At 59.4% G+C, this 13,956-nt stretch overlaps 1 protein-coding gene across 2 annotated transcripts; it reads left to right on the forward strand.

Moving 5' to 3' along the window:
- The first annotated feature begins 6 nt into the window (after positions 1–6).
- On the forward strand, positions 7–13,913 carry DBN1 (drebrin 1). Of its 2 annotated transcripts, none has more exons than XM_004371143.2 (14): positions 7–182; positions 4,803–4,858; positions 5,503–5,615; positions 5,790–5,864; positions 5,980–6,126; positions 6,269–6,346; positions 6,639–6,790; positions 6,873–6,936; positions 9,494–9,553; positions 9,638–9,761; positions 11,034–11,204; positions 11,655–12,346; positions 12,639–12,741; positions 12,919–13,490. In XM_004371143.2, the coding sequence occupies exons 1-14, from the start codon at positions 97–99 to the stop codon at positions 12,984–12,986; spliced, it is 1,989 nt and encodes a 662-aa protein (XP_004371200.1). In that variant the 5' UTR covers positions 7–96; the 3' UTR covers positions 12,987–13,490. The 2 variants fall into 2 exon arrangements, with proteins under 2 accessions (XP_004371200.1, XP_012415584.1); XM_012560130.2 differs by lacking the exon at positions 7–182 and adding an exon at positions 1,244–1,525 and having other exon boundaries at positions 12,919–13,913.
- The last annotated feature ends 43 nt before the right edge of the window (positions 13,914–13,956 follow it).

The following is a 13,956-nucleotide window of genomic DNA, read 5'->3' on the forward strand; positions in this document are numbered from 1 at the left end:
GGCGGCGGCGGCGGCTACTCCCTCTTTCCCTCCCTCCCTTTCTGTCCGTCCATCCGTCTGTGCGTCTGTCCGTTCGGCCTCGGTCCGGCGCTCAGCATGGCCGGCGTCAGCTTCAGCGGCCACCGCCTGGAGCTGCTGGCGGCGTACGAGGAGGTGATTCGGGAGGAAAGCGCGGCCGACTGGTGAGCCCCCCGCCCCCGCCCCCCGGCCCCTTTGTCCCCGCGCCGCCGCCGCCGCGCCTTTGTTCCCAGCCGGCCCGCCGCCCGACAGCCGGGAAGGGAGGGGGAGACCCCGAAATGGTGCGTCGGGCCGGGAGGGCCAGGGAGGGGCTGCCTTTGTGCGCGCCGGGGGGAGGGGCCGGGCGGGCCCGGCGGACGCTGCTGAGCCCCGAGCGCCCCGAGTGGCCCCAGTCAGGCGGTGGGAGCGGTGACCGGATGCAGGTTGGATGCACGCAGGGTCCAGATGTGTGGCCCAGGGCCGCATGGCCCTGCGGGAGCCCATCCCCAATCCCTACCCTCCCCCCGGGCCCGGGGGACAGGTGTGCGCGGGGCAGCCAAGGGCACCTTTTCCACCTTCGAGCTGGCGAGGACCGGGCGGGGATAGGGCGGGGACCGAGGTAGCGGAGTCAGCGCAGCCTGCCCGGCCAAGCTCTGCCCGGCCGCAGCACAAAGGAAAGCTCGGGCGGGGGAGGAGCGGAGCGGGCCAGGGGCTGGGGCGCCCCGCCCACTGGGGGGCCGCTTGTTGTTGACCGCCCCCGCCCTCCCTCCCACCCGGAGCTGGGAGGTGATGGAAGGACGTTCTTTGCCACATGGCAATCTCAAAGTGATCCTTTTCACCTCCTGGATCACAGGAGGCAAGAGTGAGCCCTCGTCTCCACGACCTGGAGGGGATTGCAGGGACTAGGCCCTTGGGTTGGAGGAATGCAGGGGGACAGGAGCTGCCTGACTAGGGGGCCAGCTGGGATCCCTGGGAGAAAGCCTTCAGGCGCGAAAGTACAGAGGTGGGCCCCATTCAGTTGGTCCCGTTAGTTAGCCCCTTTGCCCATCAGCTACAAGGGGCGCTCTGCTCCCCAGTGAGGGAAGGGCTGGGCTGCTGCTCTCCACCTCCCGGAGCTGTTGTCTGCCTCTTAGCTGGGGGAGGGGGTGGATAACCTGCTCTGGGGCTGCAGCCCCCAGAGTGGACAAAAAGCCAAGGGATTCCACACTTCCGCATGCAGGAAACAGCCCCCCAGAATACTTTTCTTGGGGCAGGTGCCCATTCTGTTCCCTCCCTCTCTTCCTGCTGTCAGGCAGAAAACAGGCTTCTCTCCCCAAGGAAACTGAGGCACAGAGTAAGCACAGGCCTGAGGGGCCCCACTTGGGCTGGCCTCACCCTCATGATGGAAGGGCAGCCAGATAGGGCCACTGACCTGGGGGGCTGGAGGAGGGGATGAAATGGCCAGGCATCCATGCCACGGCACTGCAGCACTGGCGGGAGGCCAGGCCCGGAGGGATGGATGAGGGAGACAAGCTCTTATGTTCTGCAGGTCAGCCACAGGAGAGGCCAGCATAGGCTGAGAAGGCAGGCGGCCCACCGATTGTCCCAGCCCTGCCCCTGGGGGGCTGATGTCATGGGAGGAGTTCAGGGCAAAGGCCCTGCTTGGTCTGATGGAAGAACTGGCCTCAGGATATGGGCCCTGCCTGTTAATCCCTGCCTGGGGAGAGGCACAGCCCACCTCAGAGCACCCCTCATGCCCTCCAGTCTAGGGGACCTTGTCTACCACCACCCATCCCATTTTCCCCTAACCCTCTACGAGCAGAGCTCCAACAGCCCGGTGCCGGGGCCACACAATCACTGCTGCCCCACATCCTGCTCAGTAGAGGCCTGTCTCCCACCACCCAGCAACACCCATGTGGCCACAGCGATTTATTCATCACTGGTGTGCGTCACCTCCCATCTGGGTTGTGTGTAGGACACGCACACACAGATGCACACACGCTCCCTCACACATACACACATTTGTTCACTCCCAAGGGCCTAGTTAACATTTTGCAAAAAAGAGTGTGAGGGCTGTATCCTGGGGGGTGGGGGCAGGTTAGAAGTGTTCCCACCCCCATGCTCAACCACAGCCAGGGTATGGTGGTCTCAAGACTCAGGGCAGACCTGCTCTCAGAAGCCAGGAAAAGTAGGAAAGAGATGTCTTGGGTAAAACTGTTGCCTGGGCAAAGGGGGTTGGCACTGCCCTCCCTCACCTGGCTTCTGAGTGTGTGTGTGGCAGGGTTTCTGAAACGGGCCACTGAGCCCTGGCTTAGGAGTAGAGGCCAAGGAGGTCAGATCGTGTGTTGCAAAAGGCCAGTGTTGTCGTGACTCTGACCAGGTACAAGTCCCTGCCCCTTCTGGTCCTGTGTTCACCTGTGAAATCAAAGGAAGGGATTGGGCTAACCAAATTTAGGAAACCTACGGCCGTTCCAGCTCGAACATTCTTCGTGTGTGACTAGACTCAACCCTCCAGCCCCAGCTGAGCACAAGATTGCCCTGGCGCTGCCCATTCCAGCTGGTGCCTCACCCTAGTCCAGGTTCTCTGGCCTAGGTGGTTTCTAAGAGTTTGTGCCAATATCACAAATACCTACTGGTGCTTCTCTGTGCTGGGCCCTAGGACCCAGAACGGTATGTGTTAAGTGTTAAGAGTCAGAGGGCTTGCCTCCATGAAGCTAACCATCTGGGCAATGTCTGCTGGGCCCAGAGCTGGTGAGATATGTAGATTCTGATTCCCTGTGGGGTTCACCAGCTCCTACCCCACAGGATTGTGGGGTCTAGGGTGGGTTCAGATGCCTCTAAATCCCTGGTGGGGTATGGGAAGTACTCTGGGGAGGCCGACTCAGCAAGACTTCCTAGGGAGCTGCCATTGAGGCCATGAAGGGTTTCCACAGTGGGCGTGGGGGTTGAGAAGCAAGTCTGGCCTTCCATGTGAAGGGCACTCCATATGCAAAGACTAGCAGGGTGGGAGATATCAGGGCATCACCGAATGTGATCCAAGTATGTAGTATGTACAGGAGTCCAGGGTGGAAGGCAGGCTGATGCCAAGCTCAGAGTGGAAGACAGAGGAAGGGGTTGAACTTAGGTATGGATTCAGAAAGGAGAAGAATGTGGCTGTAGCAGAAAAAGGTGTGTGAATGAGGAGGTGGGGAGGCTTGGAAGGGACTGAGGTTGGAGGAGCCTGGGGCAGGGCAGGATTTCCTGGGAGGAGCAGGGAACCTCAAGGAGCCTTGGAGAGGTCTGGACACCACCTCCAAAAGAAGTATGATGCTTAGAGCAGTGTCTGGGAACCAGAATCCTTTGGTTCTGCCTCAGTGTCTCATCTGTGGGATGGAGTGGGGCAGACCCTGCTTCTCTGAGGGCCCTTTGTTCCCAGTGGTGGGTCAGGGCAGAGGACAGGTGGTGGGACAGCTGTGCTGGGAAGCAGCTGCCAGGGCTTGACAGGGAGGGGGAACAACAGTTGGACCAGGAACTCAGCCCCATAGCCCACCTGTGTCCCTTTTATGAGGGAGGGTCCTGGGAAGAGGAGGGGCTGGGAGGCCATTTGGCCCTGGCAACAACTTGTGCTGATCTCATGGGGCTAGATCCTTCCTCCTTCCTCCCCTCTCTCCTCCCCTCTCCTTCCCTCTCTCCTCCCCTCTCTCCTCCCCTCTCTCTTCACTTCCTTGTCATCCTTCACTTCCCCCCTTTCTCTTGTTTTATTCTCTCTTCTTTCTCTTCTCCCTGTTTCTCCCTCTGCCTCTCCTCACTCCCCTCTTCTCCTCTATGTCCCTGGAGCTCCTGCTTCACCCCCACCCCCACCTCCTGCCTCGGCAGTGGGGAAACAGTGGTAAGCCTTTCTGAACCACAGGGATAAGGCCCTTTCTTCTTCCTCACTCCAGGCCTCTCCTTCCACTGAGCAGATGGGAGGTACCTCTGCATTCCCCTGTGTGAAATGGATGCTCTGCCCCAGCCACCTGGGGAGAACAAGCCAGGGCAGAAAAAGCTCTGGAGAAGGAGGGTGGGGCACGAATGCTGGCTCAGCTTTCTGGCTAAGCTAGGGCGGAAAGGCTGCCAGTCCCAGGAGGCCAGGGCCCGGGCTAGGGTGGAGGCGGCCTTGGGGCTGGAAGGCTGGGAGAGTGCAGCCATCCCAGAGCCAGAGTCTGGGCAAGAGTGACGGCAGTGACCTCATCGCCATTTCTGAGAGGAGGAGACAGAGGCTGAAGGCTGGTCTCTAGAGTCCTTTGTGTTCGAGGAGAATGCACTTGGGTAGGCTGCTAGTGTGCCAATTGCCGGGTTACCATGGTTACTGGGGGATGCCCAGAGCTGTTAGAGCACCAGGTTCTCTCTCTCTCCTCCCCCTCCCTCCCTGCAGGGGGGGGCGGTACCAAGGCACGCGCCAGGTAGGCTCCTGGTGCTGGCCAATGGGGGCTGAGGAGCTTGGTAGTCAGGGAACAGTAACCAAGGTAACCAAGGAACCCTTGCCTTGGAAGCCTCATCGCACCCGCTCTGCTCCGTGGAAGGCAGCCGGTGCTAAGCTCAAGCAGGCGGTGGCAGTAATTTCTGCCCCTATCCCCTACTCCCCACCTGACCCAGGCCTTCATCCACGGGGCTCACAGTCTGTCCGCTGCTGGACTCCAGTCAGAAACGGGTGGGGTGCCATGACAGCACTGCCCCAGCTGGTCTGGAACGCCCTCCTGTCCTGGCCCCTCCATTTCCCTCCCCTTAACCTTCCCCAGAGCCATCTCCACCCAAAATTGGCCGCCTGGGTTCTGAAAATTCTTCCAGCCGCCCCTCCCTCTCCCCAGGGCTCTGTACACATATGAGGATGGCTCAGATGACCTCAAGCTTGCAGCATCAGGAGGTAAGAATTCCAGCCATTCCTTCTCCTTTCTTTCCGCCCCCTCCTCCTGTTCTTTTCTTCCCCACCAGCCTGGCTCTGGGCCACCTTCCTGCCTGCATCCGACAGCCCCATACTTATCTGGCGGGTGTCCTTCCTCTGGTCACCCCTGTCATCCCCAGAGGGTGGGGAGGGAGGGAGACTTGTTTTCCCGATTGACTAACTGAGGAGGACACCAGAGCACTTTCAGAGAAGGAAAGTGACTTGCCCAAATTCGCACAGCTAGAAGGAAAGGGCCTAGCAGGGATGGGCATGAATCAGCCCCACTGTCTGCATTTCACACACTGAGGCTTCATTTCACACTGTTGGGGTTGGGCACCAGCACCTCAGAAACATGAAATGATGTGTGAAGAGGGCTAGAGCAAGAAAACGCTTCTTAATCCTATCCCAGATCAGGCTCCAGGGGGTTCAAAGACAAAGCTAGACCCTGCCTGCCACCCCCTTCAACCACACAAAACTGTGGAGCCTCCACATCTTGGAAGCCAGGAAGCCCCTGGGGGGAGGCTGCTGAGCCCGGGAGAATTCTCTCCTGCGGGGTCCAGGCCCTTCATGGGGGAGGGGGGTAAGGGTTTAGGAGACGAGTCCTGACACCCTCCTGACTCCCCCAGAAGGGGGCTTGCAGGAGCTCTCAGGCCACTTCGAGAACCAGAAGGTGATGTACGGCTTCTGCAGCGTCAAGGACTCTCAGGCTGCTCTGCCAAAATATGTGCTCATCAACTGGGTACGCAGCTGCGGACTGGGGAAGGGTGCTGAAGGCCCCAGAACAGCCAACCTTCACCCCACCCCTCTGCCCACTGACGCTGGGAGAGACTCCCACTAGCCCTGGGGAGGATGGCCCAGGGGCCTCAGCCTGCTGCCTCCTCTCCCGACCTCCTCTTCACTGGGTATCTTGCAGGTTGGCGAAGATGTGCCTGATGCCCGCAAGTGTGCTTGTGCCAGCCACGTGGCTAAGGTGGCTGAGTTCTTCCAGGTGGGTGTGGGGCCAGGCCCCATGGGGACAGGGACAGCCACCCAGGGTGGATTCTCTATGCTAGGGGTGGTGACGGAGGCCACAGTGCTGCCTGAACACTGCCTTCTTGCCAAAGGGCGTCGACGTAATCGTGAATGCCAGCAGTGTGGAAGACATAGATGCAGGTGCCATCGGGCAGCGGCTCTCCAACGGGCTGGCGCGGCTCTCCAGCCCAGTACTGCACCGCCTACGGCTGCGAGAAGATGAGAACACTGAGCCTGTGGTCAGTGTGGGCCTGCGCTGGCTGGTCCTGCCCTGGGGCTTGTGTTTGGCCCTCCCTCATCCTCTGTAGTGCCCTCATTCATGGGGGTTCCCAGAGCACCAGCCTACTCACCACACTTATGCCCCATAACTTGACCCTACAGGGCACCACCTATCAGAAGACAGACGCAGCCGTGGAGATGAAGCGGATTAACCGCGAGCAGTTCTGGGAGCAGGCCAAGGTGTGGACCCTGACCCCGCCCTTCAGGCTGAGCTGTCCTTCCTGACCCCTTGGGGTCGCTGGGGCTTCTCTCCCAAGGGACCTGTCTCTCGGCTCCTCATTTCAACAGTGTGCCCCAGACCACATGCTCCCTCATCTCAAAGAGAGAGCCTTTTTGGCCTTGTGCCCATAGGACCCATCCCCAGAATTCTCAGAACCGGTACCTCTGCAGCCCAGGGTTTGGGGTGGGATGGAGGGCCGGGCTTCTAGGCCCCCGGCTCAGGGCCTGCACTTCCTTGGTGTGGGGGTTGCAGAAGGAGGAGGAGCTGAGGAAGGAGGAGGAGAGGAAGAAGGCCCTGGATGAGAGGCTCAGGTTTGAGCAGGAACGGATGGAGCAGGAGCGGCAGGAGCAGGAGGAGCGGGAACGCCGCTACCGGGAGCGGGAGCAGCAGATTGAAGAGCACAGGTGCGGCCCCGCCTGCCCCGGCAGCCTAGCCCCAGTGCCCCATGTGCCTGCCCTGAGTGCACCTGCTGGCTTCTCATTCCAGGAGGAAACAGCAGACTCTAGAAGCAGAAGAGGCCAAGAGGCGGTTGAAGGAGCAGTCAATCTTTGTAAGTTCTGAGCCAGGGCTCCGAGGATCTTGGCCAGGCAGTGACACTGCTCCCTGTGCCTGGGCCTCGTGGGGAGATCAGGGCTTGGGGACAGTACTGGGTGTGTGCTCTGGGGACCTCTGTACAGGCCTGGGGGGCACCTTGGAGGGTCAGGCCTGGCACTCAGTCATGTGGGCTTCTTGCTTCTGGCTGTGGATCGAGACCTTGGAGAAGCTTATATTCAAGATTGGAAGAGAAAATGCCCCTGTGACCCAGGCACTCCCTCCCGAGTAGGCCCTGCAGGGCTCAGGGTAAATCAGACTTTGTTCCTGCACCGAGAGGGCTCAAGAACCGGCCCTTACACAAGAGTGGTGTGGAGTCACGTGAATGAGCTAGACCTGTGCTTTCAGTGTCTCCTTGTTCCAGGGGTGCCACTGAAACACCAAACATTGGTTGCCACACATGAAGCGAGAATAATATAGTGAGCCCCCTGAACTGATCACTTATTTTTACCAGTTATCAGGATTTCTGGCAAAGCCTTAAGGAGCTCACATCATTGTGTTACAGTCTCACCTGGTCCTTCATGTGTAGCTTATGTGACAGGGACAGTGGATGTGTTAGCAGGTCAGTGTGGTAGCCCTGTAACTTCAGGCCTTCTAAGGAAGGTCCTATATGAGAATCTTTGGAATTTAGCACCACAAAATGCTTTCTCTTAGTTTAAGGAGCTGTTGTCTTTCTCTCCCTTTATAACAAGATTTATATTCTTTATTTTAGCTCCCTTTTTGCCTGGGCTGCCAGGGAGCTCCCATGTATCTGAAGATGCTCAGGCCCAGTAATGCCTTTGGCCCTCATGGTTAAAGTATATGATCTCTCTCTCCTTCACACAGCTCTAATTTGTTGTTTCAGTGTTATCCGCACTGTTGGTAGTTAACACTTTCGCGATTAAGCTGCCTGTGGTCCTTATTTTTGAACTAGGCAGAAGAACCTAGTGAGATCACACTAGGCAGGGGTCAGAGAACAAGCAAGGTTTAGCCATTCATTTATGGGAAGGCAGGGAGTCTGGCCTGGCTGGAGCCCAGTGGGCTGAGGAGCAGGGGGAAGTCAATTGGAAGGGAGAGCAGGGTCAGGGGAGGCATTTAGACTTCATTCTGGAGGACACACGAAGTTATCATTGGAGTGACAGCCCTCTTGCAGGGCAATACGTTGAAGGGCCATTCCCTTTATGCACCTTGACCAGTGTTTTAGTTCTAGATTCTGTGTTCAAAAACAAGCTCTGCTCCTTCACCACCTCATCTAGAGCTTTTCTCTCCCCACCAATCCCTTCTGCCCGATTTGCCACGTGAGCAGCAGGGGGCGCCAATGAACAGGTTTTTGGTGTAGTGAGTTCAACTGAGCAAACATGAACCAATTTCATCCTTGTGCTGGCCACTCACACACAGGCCCAAGTCCATGTCCTATGTCATTCATGGGGGCATGGGAGAGATGACCCTAGAAACAGGAAATTATGATACAGTGTAATTCATATATGCCAGAACACCTGTTGGGGACCTAAAGAAGAGAATGACCTGACTGTGCCAGGGACCTTCCCCACCCCCAGGAAGCAGTGGCCAAGCTGGGGCTGGAAATGGGAGGAGTCAGACCTGGGGGATAGAGATTCATCTCCCATGCCAAGGCACAGAGGTGGGAAACTGCATGTTCCAGGAACTGACTACTTTGTGGCTGAGAACTTTGTCTGCACCTCATGGCAGGGGTAGGGGGCGAGTGCGGTTGGGGTTTGGAGAGGGGGTGGGGCAAGATCAGCGAGGGGCCTTGATCACCTGGGGGATTACAGTCTCAGGACACAATGTGTGACTAGGTATAGTACAGGTATAGAACAGCAGGGAGTGGTGGGGACTGCGGCAAGCTGGACAGCACACGTCCAGGTGAGGGGTAGGTACAGCATGGCTCTGGTCGATGGCTGCTTTGGGAGAATGTGGGCCAGTGTTGCCAGAGCTGGCATTTCAAGATGGATCCAGATCCAGATTTCAGTGTGAAACTTCCTGATTTTGAAGTGGTAGTAACTAATTAGCGTTTTTGAAAAACAACATACCATCTGTGGGCATCTTCAGCAGTGCTTGCTGTGGTTTATGGGAAGCTCCGGAGAGATTTTAAGCTAGGAAAAATCACAATCTGATCTGTGTTTTGAAAGGTCCTTCTGGGCCTATAGAGAACAGACTAGATGGGGAGAGCAGGGAGGTAGGGGCTGGTGAAGGAGCCTCTGCCTGGATGCCCAGGTCCAGGCAGTGCTGATGGGAGTGCGTTGGGCAGGCATTGGAGTGGGAGGTCTGAGAAAAGTAGACAAAAGGAAGGAGAGCTCCTGGGAGCCTGGGAGGCTATGATTGGGTGAGGGAACAAGAGATGGCTGAGTGAGCTGGGTATCTAGGGCCTAGCCAATGAGTGGAGAGGGGCTGTGTGACGGTGGTATGGGAACCAGAGGTGCCACCGCTAAGGCCTTTCCTGCCATGGAAGGAACATGGGAGCTGTAAGACGGTCCCTGTTGGGGGTGGGGTGCCCAGGACATTGTCCCTTTGGTTTCCAGGGTGATCAGCGGGATGAGGAGGAAGAGACCCAGATGAAAAAGTCAGAATCGGAGGTGGAGGTAAGAGCTGAGAGGACAGAGCAGGTGTGGCGGGCAGGGCTGCCTCAGCCTGGCCAGGCCCTGACCTTAGCCTTGTGCCCCCAGGAGGCAGCAGCCATCATTGCCCAGCGGCCTGACAACCCTCGTGAGTTCTTTAAGCAGCAGGAACGAGTCGCATCAGCCTCCGCAGGCAGCTGTGATGTGCTCTCGCCCTTCAACCACCGGCCAGGTAGTCCCAGCCCCCCGCCCCATCCTGCTCCCCACTCCTCAAGTTTGGGCCCTGAGCCTCTTTGGGACTGTTTCTTGGAAGGGAAGCCTTGACCAAGGACCCCTTGGAGAAGGCCGAGGAGGCCCATCGAATGTGCTTCCATCCGCCACTTCCCAGGTGGCAGGACCCTGAGACAGGCAGGGCCATGAGCAAGTTGATGTTAGGCCTTGGCTGTTCAGTGGGTGGTGCCAGGTGGGCAGCTCTGGTGTGGGCTGAGGCACCTCACTGGCCACATAGAAGGCAGCAGGGAGTGACCCTGCGAGGCTTGAACTAGGTCTGACCTGGAGGGCTGGTGGGTGCATTTGGGGCAGGCTCTGGCCCTGATACTGAGTCGTTGGAGCGGCCTGGGCCTGCACCGGGGCTCCCTGTTCAGCTTCTCCCTACACAGCTTCTGCCTCCCGCTCCAGCATCCTTCCCCTCCCTGTCTGTTGGTCCCAGTGTGTTGGCACCTGCTGCTGTGTACGAGTCCTCTGCTGGTGTTGGGGGGTCGGGGGGGCAGGCTGTCACCAGCTCATTAGCTGCTGAGAGAGGCTGGCTGTGTATGGCAGGCTCTTTGCTGTGTGGCTGGTACTGGCGGGAGTGGGCTGATGCTTGGGGCTGTGGCCCAGCTTGGCTGAATGTGTGCCTTGGATGTGGGCAGCTTGGACATCCAGGGCCAGCACCGGGGGTGGCGGGTGAGGCCTCTGCACAGGGTGGGGGAGACTGACCCTCTCTTGTCCTCTGTCTCTTTCTCTGTCTGTCTCTCTCGGCAGGTCGTCCGTACTGCCCTTTCATAAAGGCATCGGACAGTGGGCCTTCCTCCTCCTCCTCTTCCTCCTCCTCCCCTCCACGGACTCCCTTTCCCTATATCACCTGTCACCGCACCCCAAACCTCTCTTCCTCCCTCCCATGTAGGTAGCAGCCCCAGGCCTCGGCGGGGGGGTAAGGAGGGCCCCGCTTCCCAGCAGCCCCCTCTGCCCTCGCTCCCCCGCCCCAGCCTGACCGCTGATCACTGGAGTTTGTTCCTAGAGCAGGTACTGCCTGCCTCTTTCCCCTGGCCCTGCAGGGGCACTGGCCCCCAGGGGCCTGGCTTTCAGGGTTTGGAGCTGTGGTCTGGCCCCTGGGGGGTCTGGGGAACTCACAGCCTTCACCCAGACTCCAGAGAGGAGGTGCTGGCCAGGCCCCAAGGTGAACAGTCCTGGTCCCATCCAGCTCCCCAGCTTTTGCTGACCAGCCTGGGGCTTTGTTCCGCAGGCAGCCACTTGGACAGCCACCGGAGGATGGCTCCCACCCCCATCCCTGCCCGGAGCCCATCCGACTCCAGCACGGCCTCCACCCCTATTGCTGAGCAGACCGAGCGGGCCATGGATGAGGTCACGTCCTCGCAGCCTCCACCACTGTCGCCACCGCTACCACCAGCCCAAGGTGAGTGAGGGGCCCCCACCTGCCTGGGGCCTCCCATGGGCCTCCCATCAGCCCCTTGGCTGGGAACCCCGGGTTGCCATGGTAACAGCTCCCCAGGGATCTGGGCTGCCCATCAAGACTGCACTGCCCTAGTGGTTGCTGTGGCTGGGGAGGAGCCCTGGCACTGCAGTCAGACCTGCTCCCTCTGAGCCACAGGGCCTCAGCTCTGAAGGTGGCTCAGGCCTGCCTTCGTCCGGGTGCTGAGTGGGGTAAAGCCAGCCCGGTGCAGCTGGTGCAGCATGCTTGTCCTCTGGCCCCGCTGGAGGGTGCCCCCTGTGGACGGCTGAGTGGAGTTCTGTCCTGGAGTCCCTGACTCCCTCACTCCTCAGGGGCGGCTAGGGTATGGTAAGGTCTCCATCCCTTCCCAGAGGGAGTGGATCATAGCTCTCTCCTTGATCTGTACTGTCACAGAGACCCAGGAGCCCAGCCTCTGCCCGGAGAGTAAAGAGACCAGCAAGGAAGCCCAAGCAGCAGCCCCTCAGGCATCGGCAGGCCTTGTGGAGGAGCCCCTTCTGGCAAGGGAGCCTCCCCGGGGGCAGGACAGCCCCACCGAGGACTTGATGTTCATAAAGTCTCCAGACCAGGCTGTCCTGGCCACCCCTCTGGAGCTTCCCCCAGCCGACACCACTGCAGCAGACACCTCTGTAGCTGATGCACCTGACACCATTGAAACCGACACTGCTGCCGTTGACACCACTGTTGCCAACACAGCCGCCCCCGCTACTGCCAGCCTTATTGACCTATGGCCTGGCAACGGGGAAGAGGCCTCCGCACCCCACGCCAGGGAGCCACAGGCCGAGCCCAGGGCCCCCACACCACCCTCGAGTGCCAAGGTCACTCTGGCGGAGGTGCCCCTGCTGGACCAGGTGGCTCAGGAGCCCCTGCCACCAGCAGGTGATGGCTGTGCCAACCTTCTCAATTTTGATGAGCTGCCTGAGCCACCAGCCACCTTCTGCGACCCAGAGAAGGAAGCAGAAGGGGAGCCCCTGGCCGCCCCCCAGGCCCCAACTCTGCCCTCCGCTCTAGAGGAACTAGATCAGGAGCCGGAACCGGAGCCCCACGTGCTGACCAATGGCGAGACGACCCAGAAGGAAGGGACCCAGGTGGGGGCAGAAGCAGCCTGGGGAGAGGGATGGTGGTCAGGGCTCCAGCAGAGCTGAATTTCTCAGGATTGCAGCAGCACCTCCCTTTTCTGTGACCCACATTATTGGGGTGAAGCTCCATTCCACTCCCCTTCCCTGGCCAGCTCTGCTTTTGTTCCCAAGGCAGGCATCTTGTGTTTCCCAGGCAACCACTGATGGAATCGCTGGTTGCTGGGGAAACGGGCTCAGGCCTGGTAGGTCAGCCCTAGTCCTGCAGGGTGGGGCCGAGCGACTTGGTACTTTCCCCTTGCAGGCCAGTGAGGGGTACTTCAGCCAGTCACAGGAGGAGGAGTTTGCCCAATCAGAAGAGCTGTGTGCGAAGGCTCCACCTCCTGTGTTCTACAACAAGCCTCCAGGTAGTCTTGGGATGGAGGATGGGAAGGGAATCCCGGCGGGAGTGCTGGGTTTGAGGATACGCAGGCAGCCCTCGCATATACAGACTGGGCCCAGCATGCCTGTCAGGGGCCGGGGGACACAACCATGGATCTGCTGAGCCGGCTTCTTAACGCCCCTCCCCCCTCCCGACACCCTAGAAATCGACATCACCTGCTGGGATGCAGACCCTGTACCGGAAGAGGAAGGCTTCGAAGGTGGAGATTAGTGGTGCGCCCGCCCTAAGGCTGCCTTCGCCAAGGTCGCCCACTTCCAGGCCTGTTGCCAGACGGCCCGCCGTGCCTGCACTCGCAGCAGCTCCGTCTGGCACCCACTCCGGATCCCGGCCCTGGCCTGGACTCGGCCGCTTCCCCACCCACAGGGCCCAACTTTGACAGCTTTTCTCTCTCTTTTTTTTTTAAAGTGGATAGGAGACTTGTACAGTTGACCGATTTTCCTCCCGTTGGTAGTTGAGACGCTGTTGCAGATTCCACCCTCTCCCCGCCGGATCCAGATTGTAGCTCTTAGAACTCCCTGCTCAGCTGGCCCGGGGTGGAGGCCTCCCCCTGCTTGGGGCCTGGTGCGGGGGAGCTCTGGTGGGAAGATGTCCCCCCCACCTCTTTTCCTAGTTTTATGTTTCTTGGAAAAATATCACTTTGTATTCTCTGTCCAGGGCTTCAGATATTTTGCACGAATTTTAAAACATGGCAATAAATGGCTCGCGGGCTCTGGCTCCCTGGGACCCCCTCCCTACCCTTCTCTTGACCCCTCCCTGCCTGGCCCAAAGGAAGTAGCAGGCCCAGCTGGGGCCCCTCGGCTTCCCTGCCCTCTCCTGCCCCCTCCTGCTGGGCAGGTCCCAGGCTGGAGGCCCGCAGATCCATTCAGGACAGGGCTATGGTGGGGGGGGGCTTGGGTGGCCCCTCCCTGACTCCTCCCTCTTCGCTTGGGTTCCTTTTTCACGTTCAGTAACTGTTTTTTGGAAAGCACAAACTTCTGTAACGGATCGTGCTCATGTCTGTTAATAAAGAAATCCAGATCCCTTTGGGCCTGCTGCTCCGGGCCTCCAAGGGCTGCTCTGGGGTGGGCCGCCTGCCCGGACACCCCACCCCCAACTCCTCCCACCTCAAAGGCCACAGAGGCAGGGACAGATATCCGAGATTTCATGGCAGGGTCTGAGACTCCCGGGAAGCCTCGTCCCA

The sequence above is a fragment of the Trichechus manatus genome, unplaced genomic scaffold, assembly GCF_000243295.1.
Source record: "Trichechus manatus latirostris isolate Lorelei unplaced genomic scaffold, TriManLat1.0 scaffold00011, whole genome shotgun sequence".
Lineage (NCBI taxonomy): Eukaryota > Metazoa > Chordata > Mammalia > Sirenia > Trichechidae > Trichechus > Trichechus manatus.

What these genes read in the sequence shown, in the direction of transcription:
- DBN1 (XM_004371143.2), top strand. Translation starts at nt 97, where the DNA reads ATGGCCGGCGTCAGCTTCAGCGGCCACCGCCTGGAGCTGCTGGCGGCG. An exon ending in CAAGCTTGCAGCATCAGGAG is followed by an intron (nt 4,859 to 5,502) that starts GTAAGAATTCCA and finishes TGACTCCCCCAG; the next exon opens with AAGGGGGCTTGCAGGAGCTC. An exon ending in AGTCAGAATCGGAGGTGGAG is followed by an intron (nt 9,554 to 9,637) that starts GTAAGAGCTGAG and finishes TTGTGCCCCCAG; the next exon opens with GAGGCAGCAGCCATCATTGC.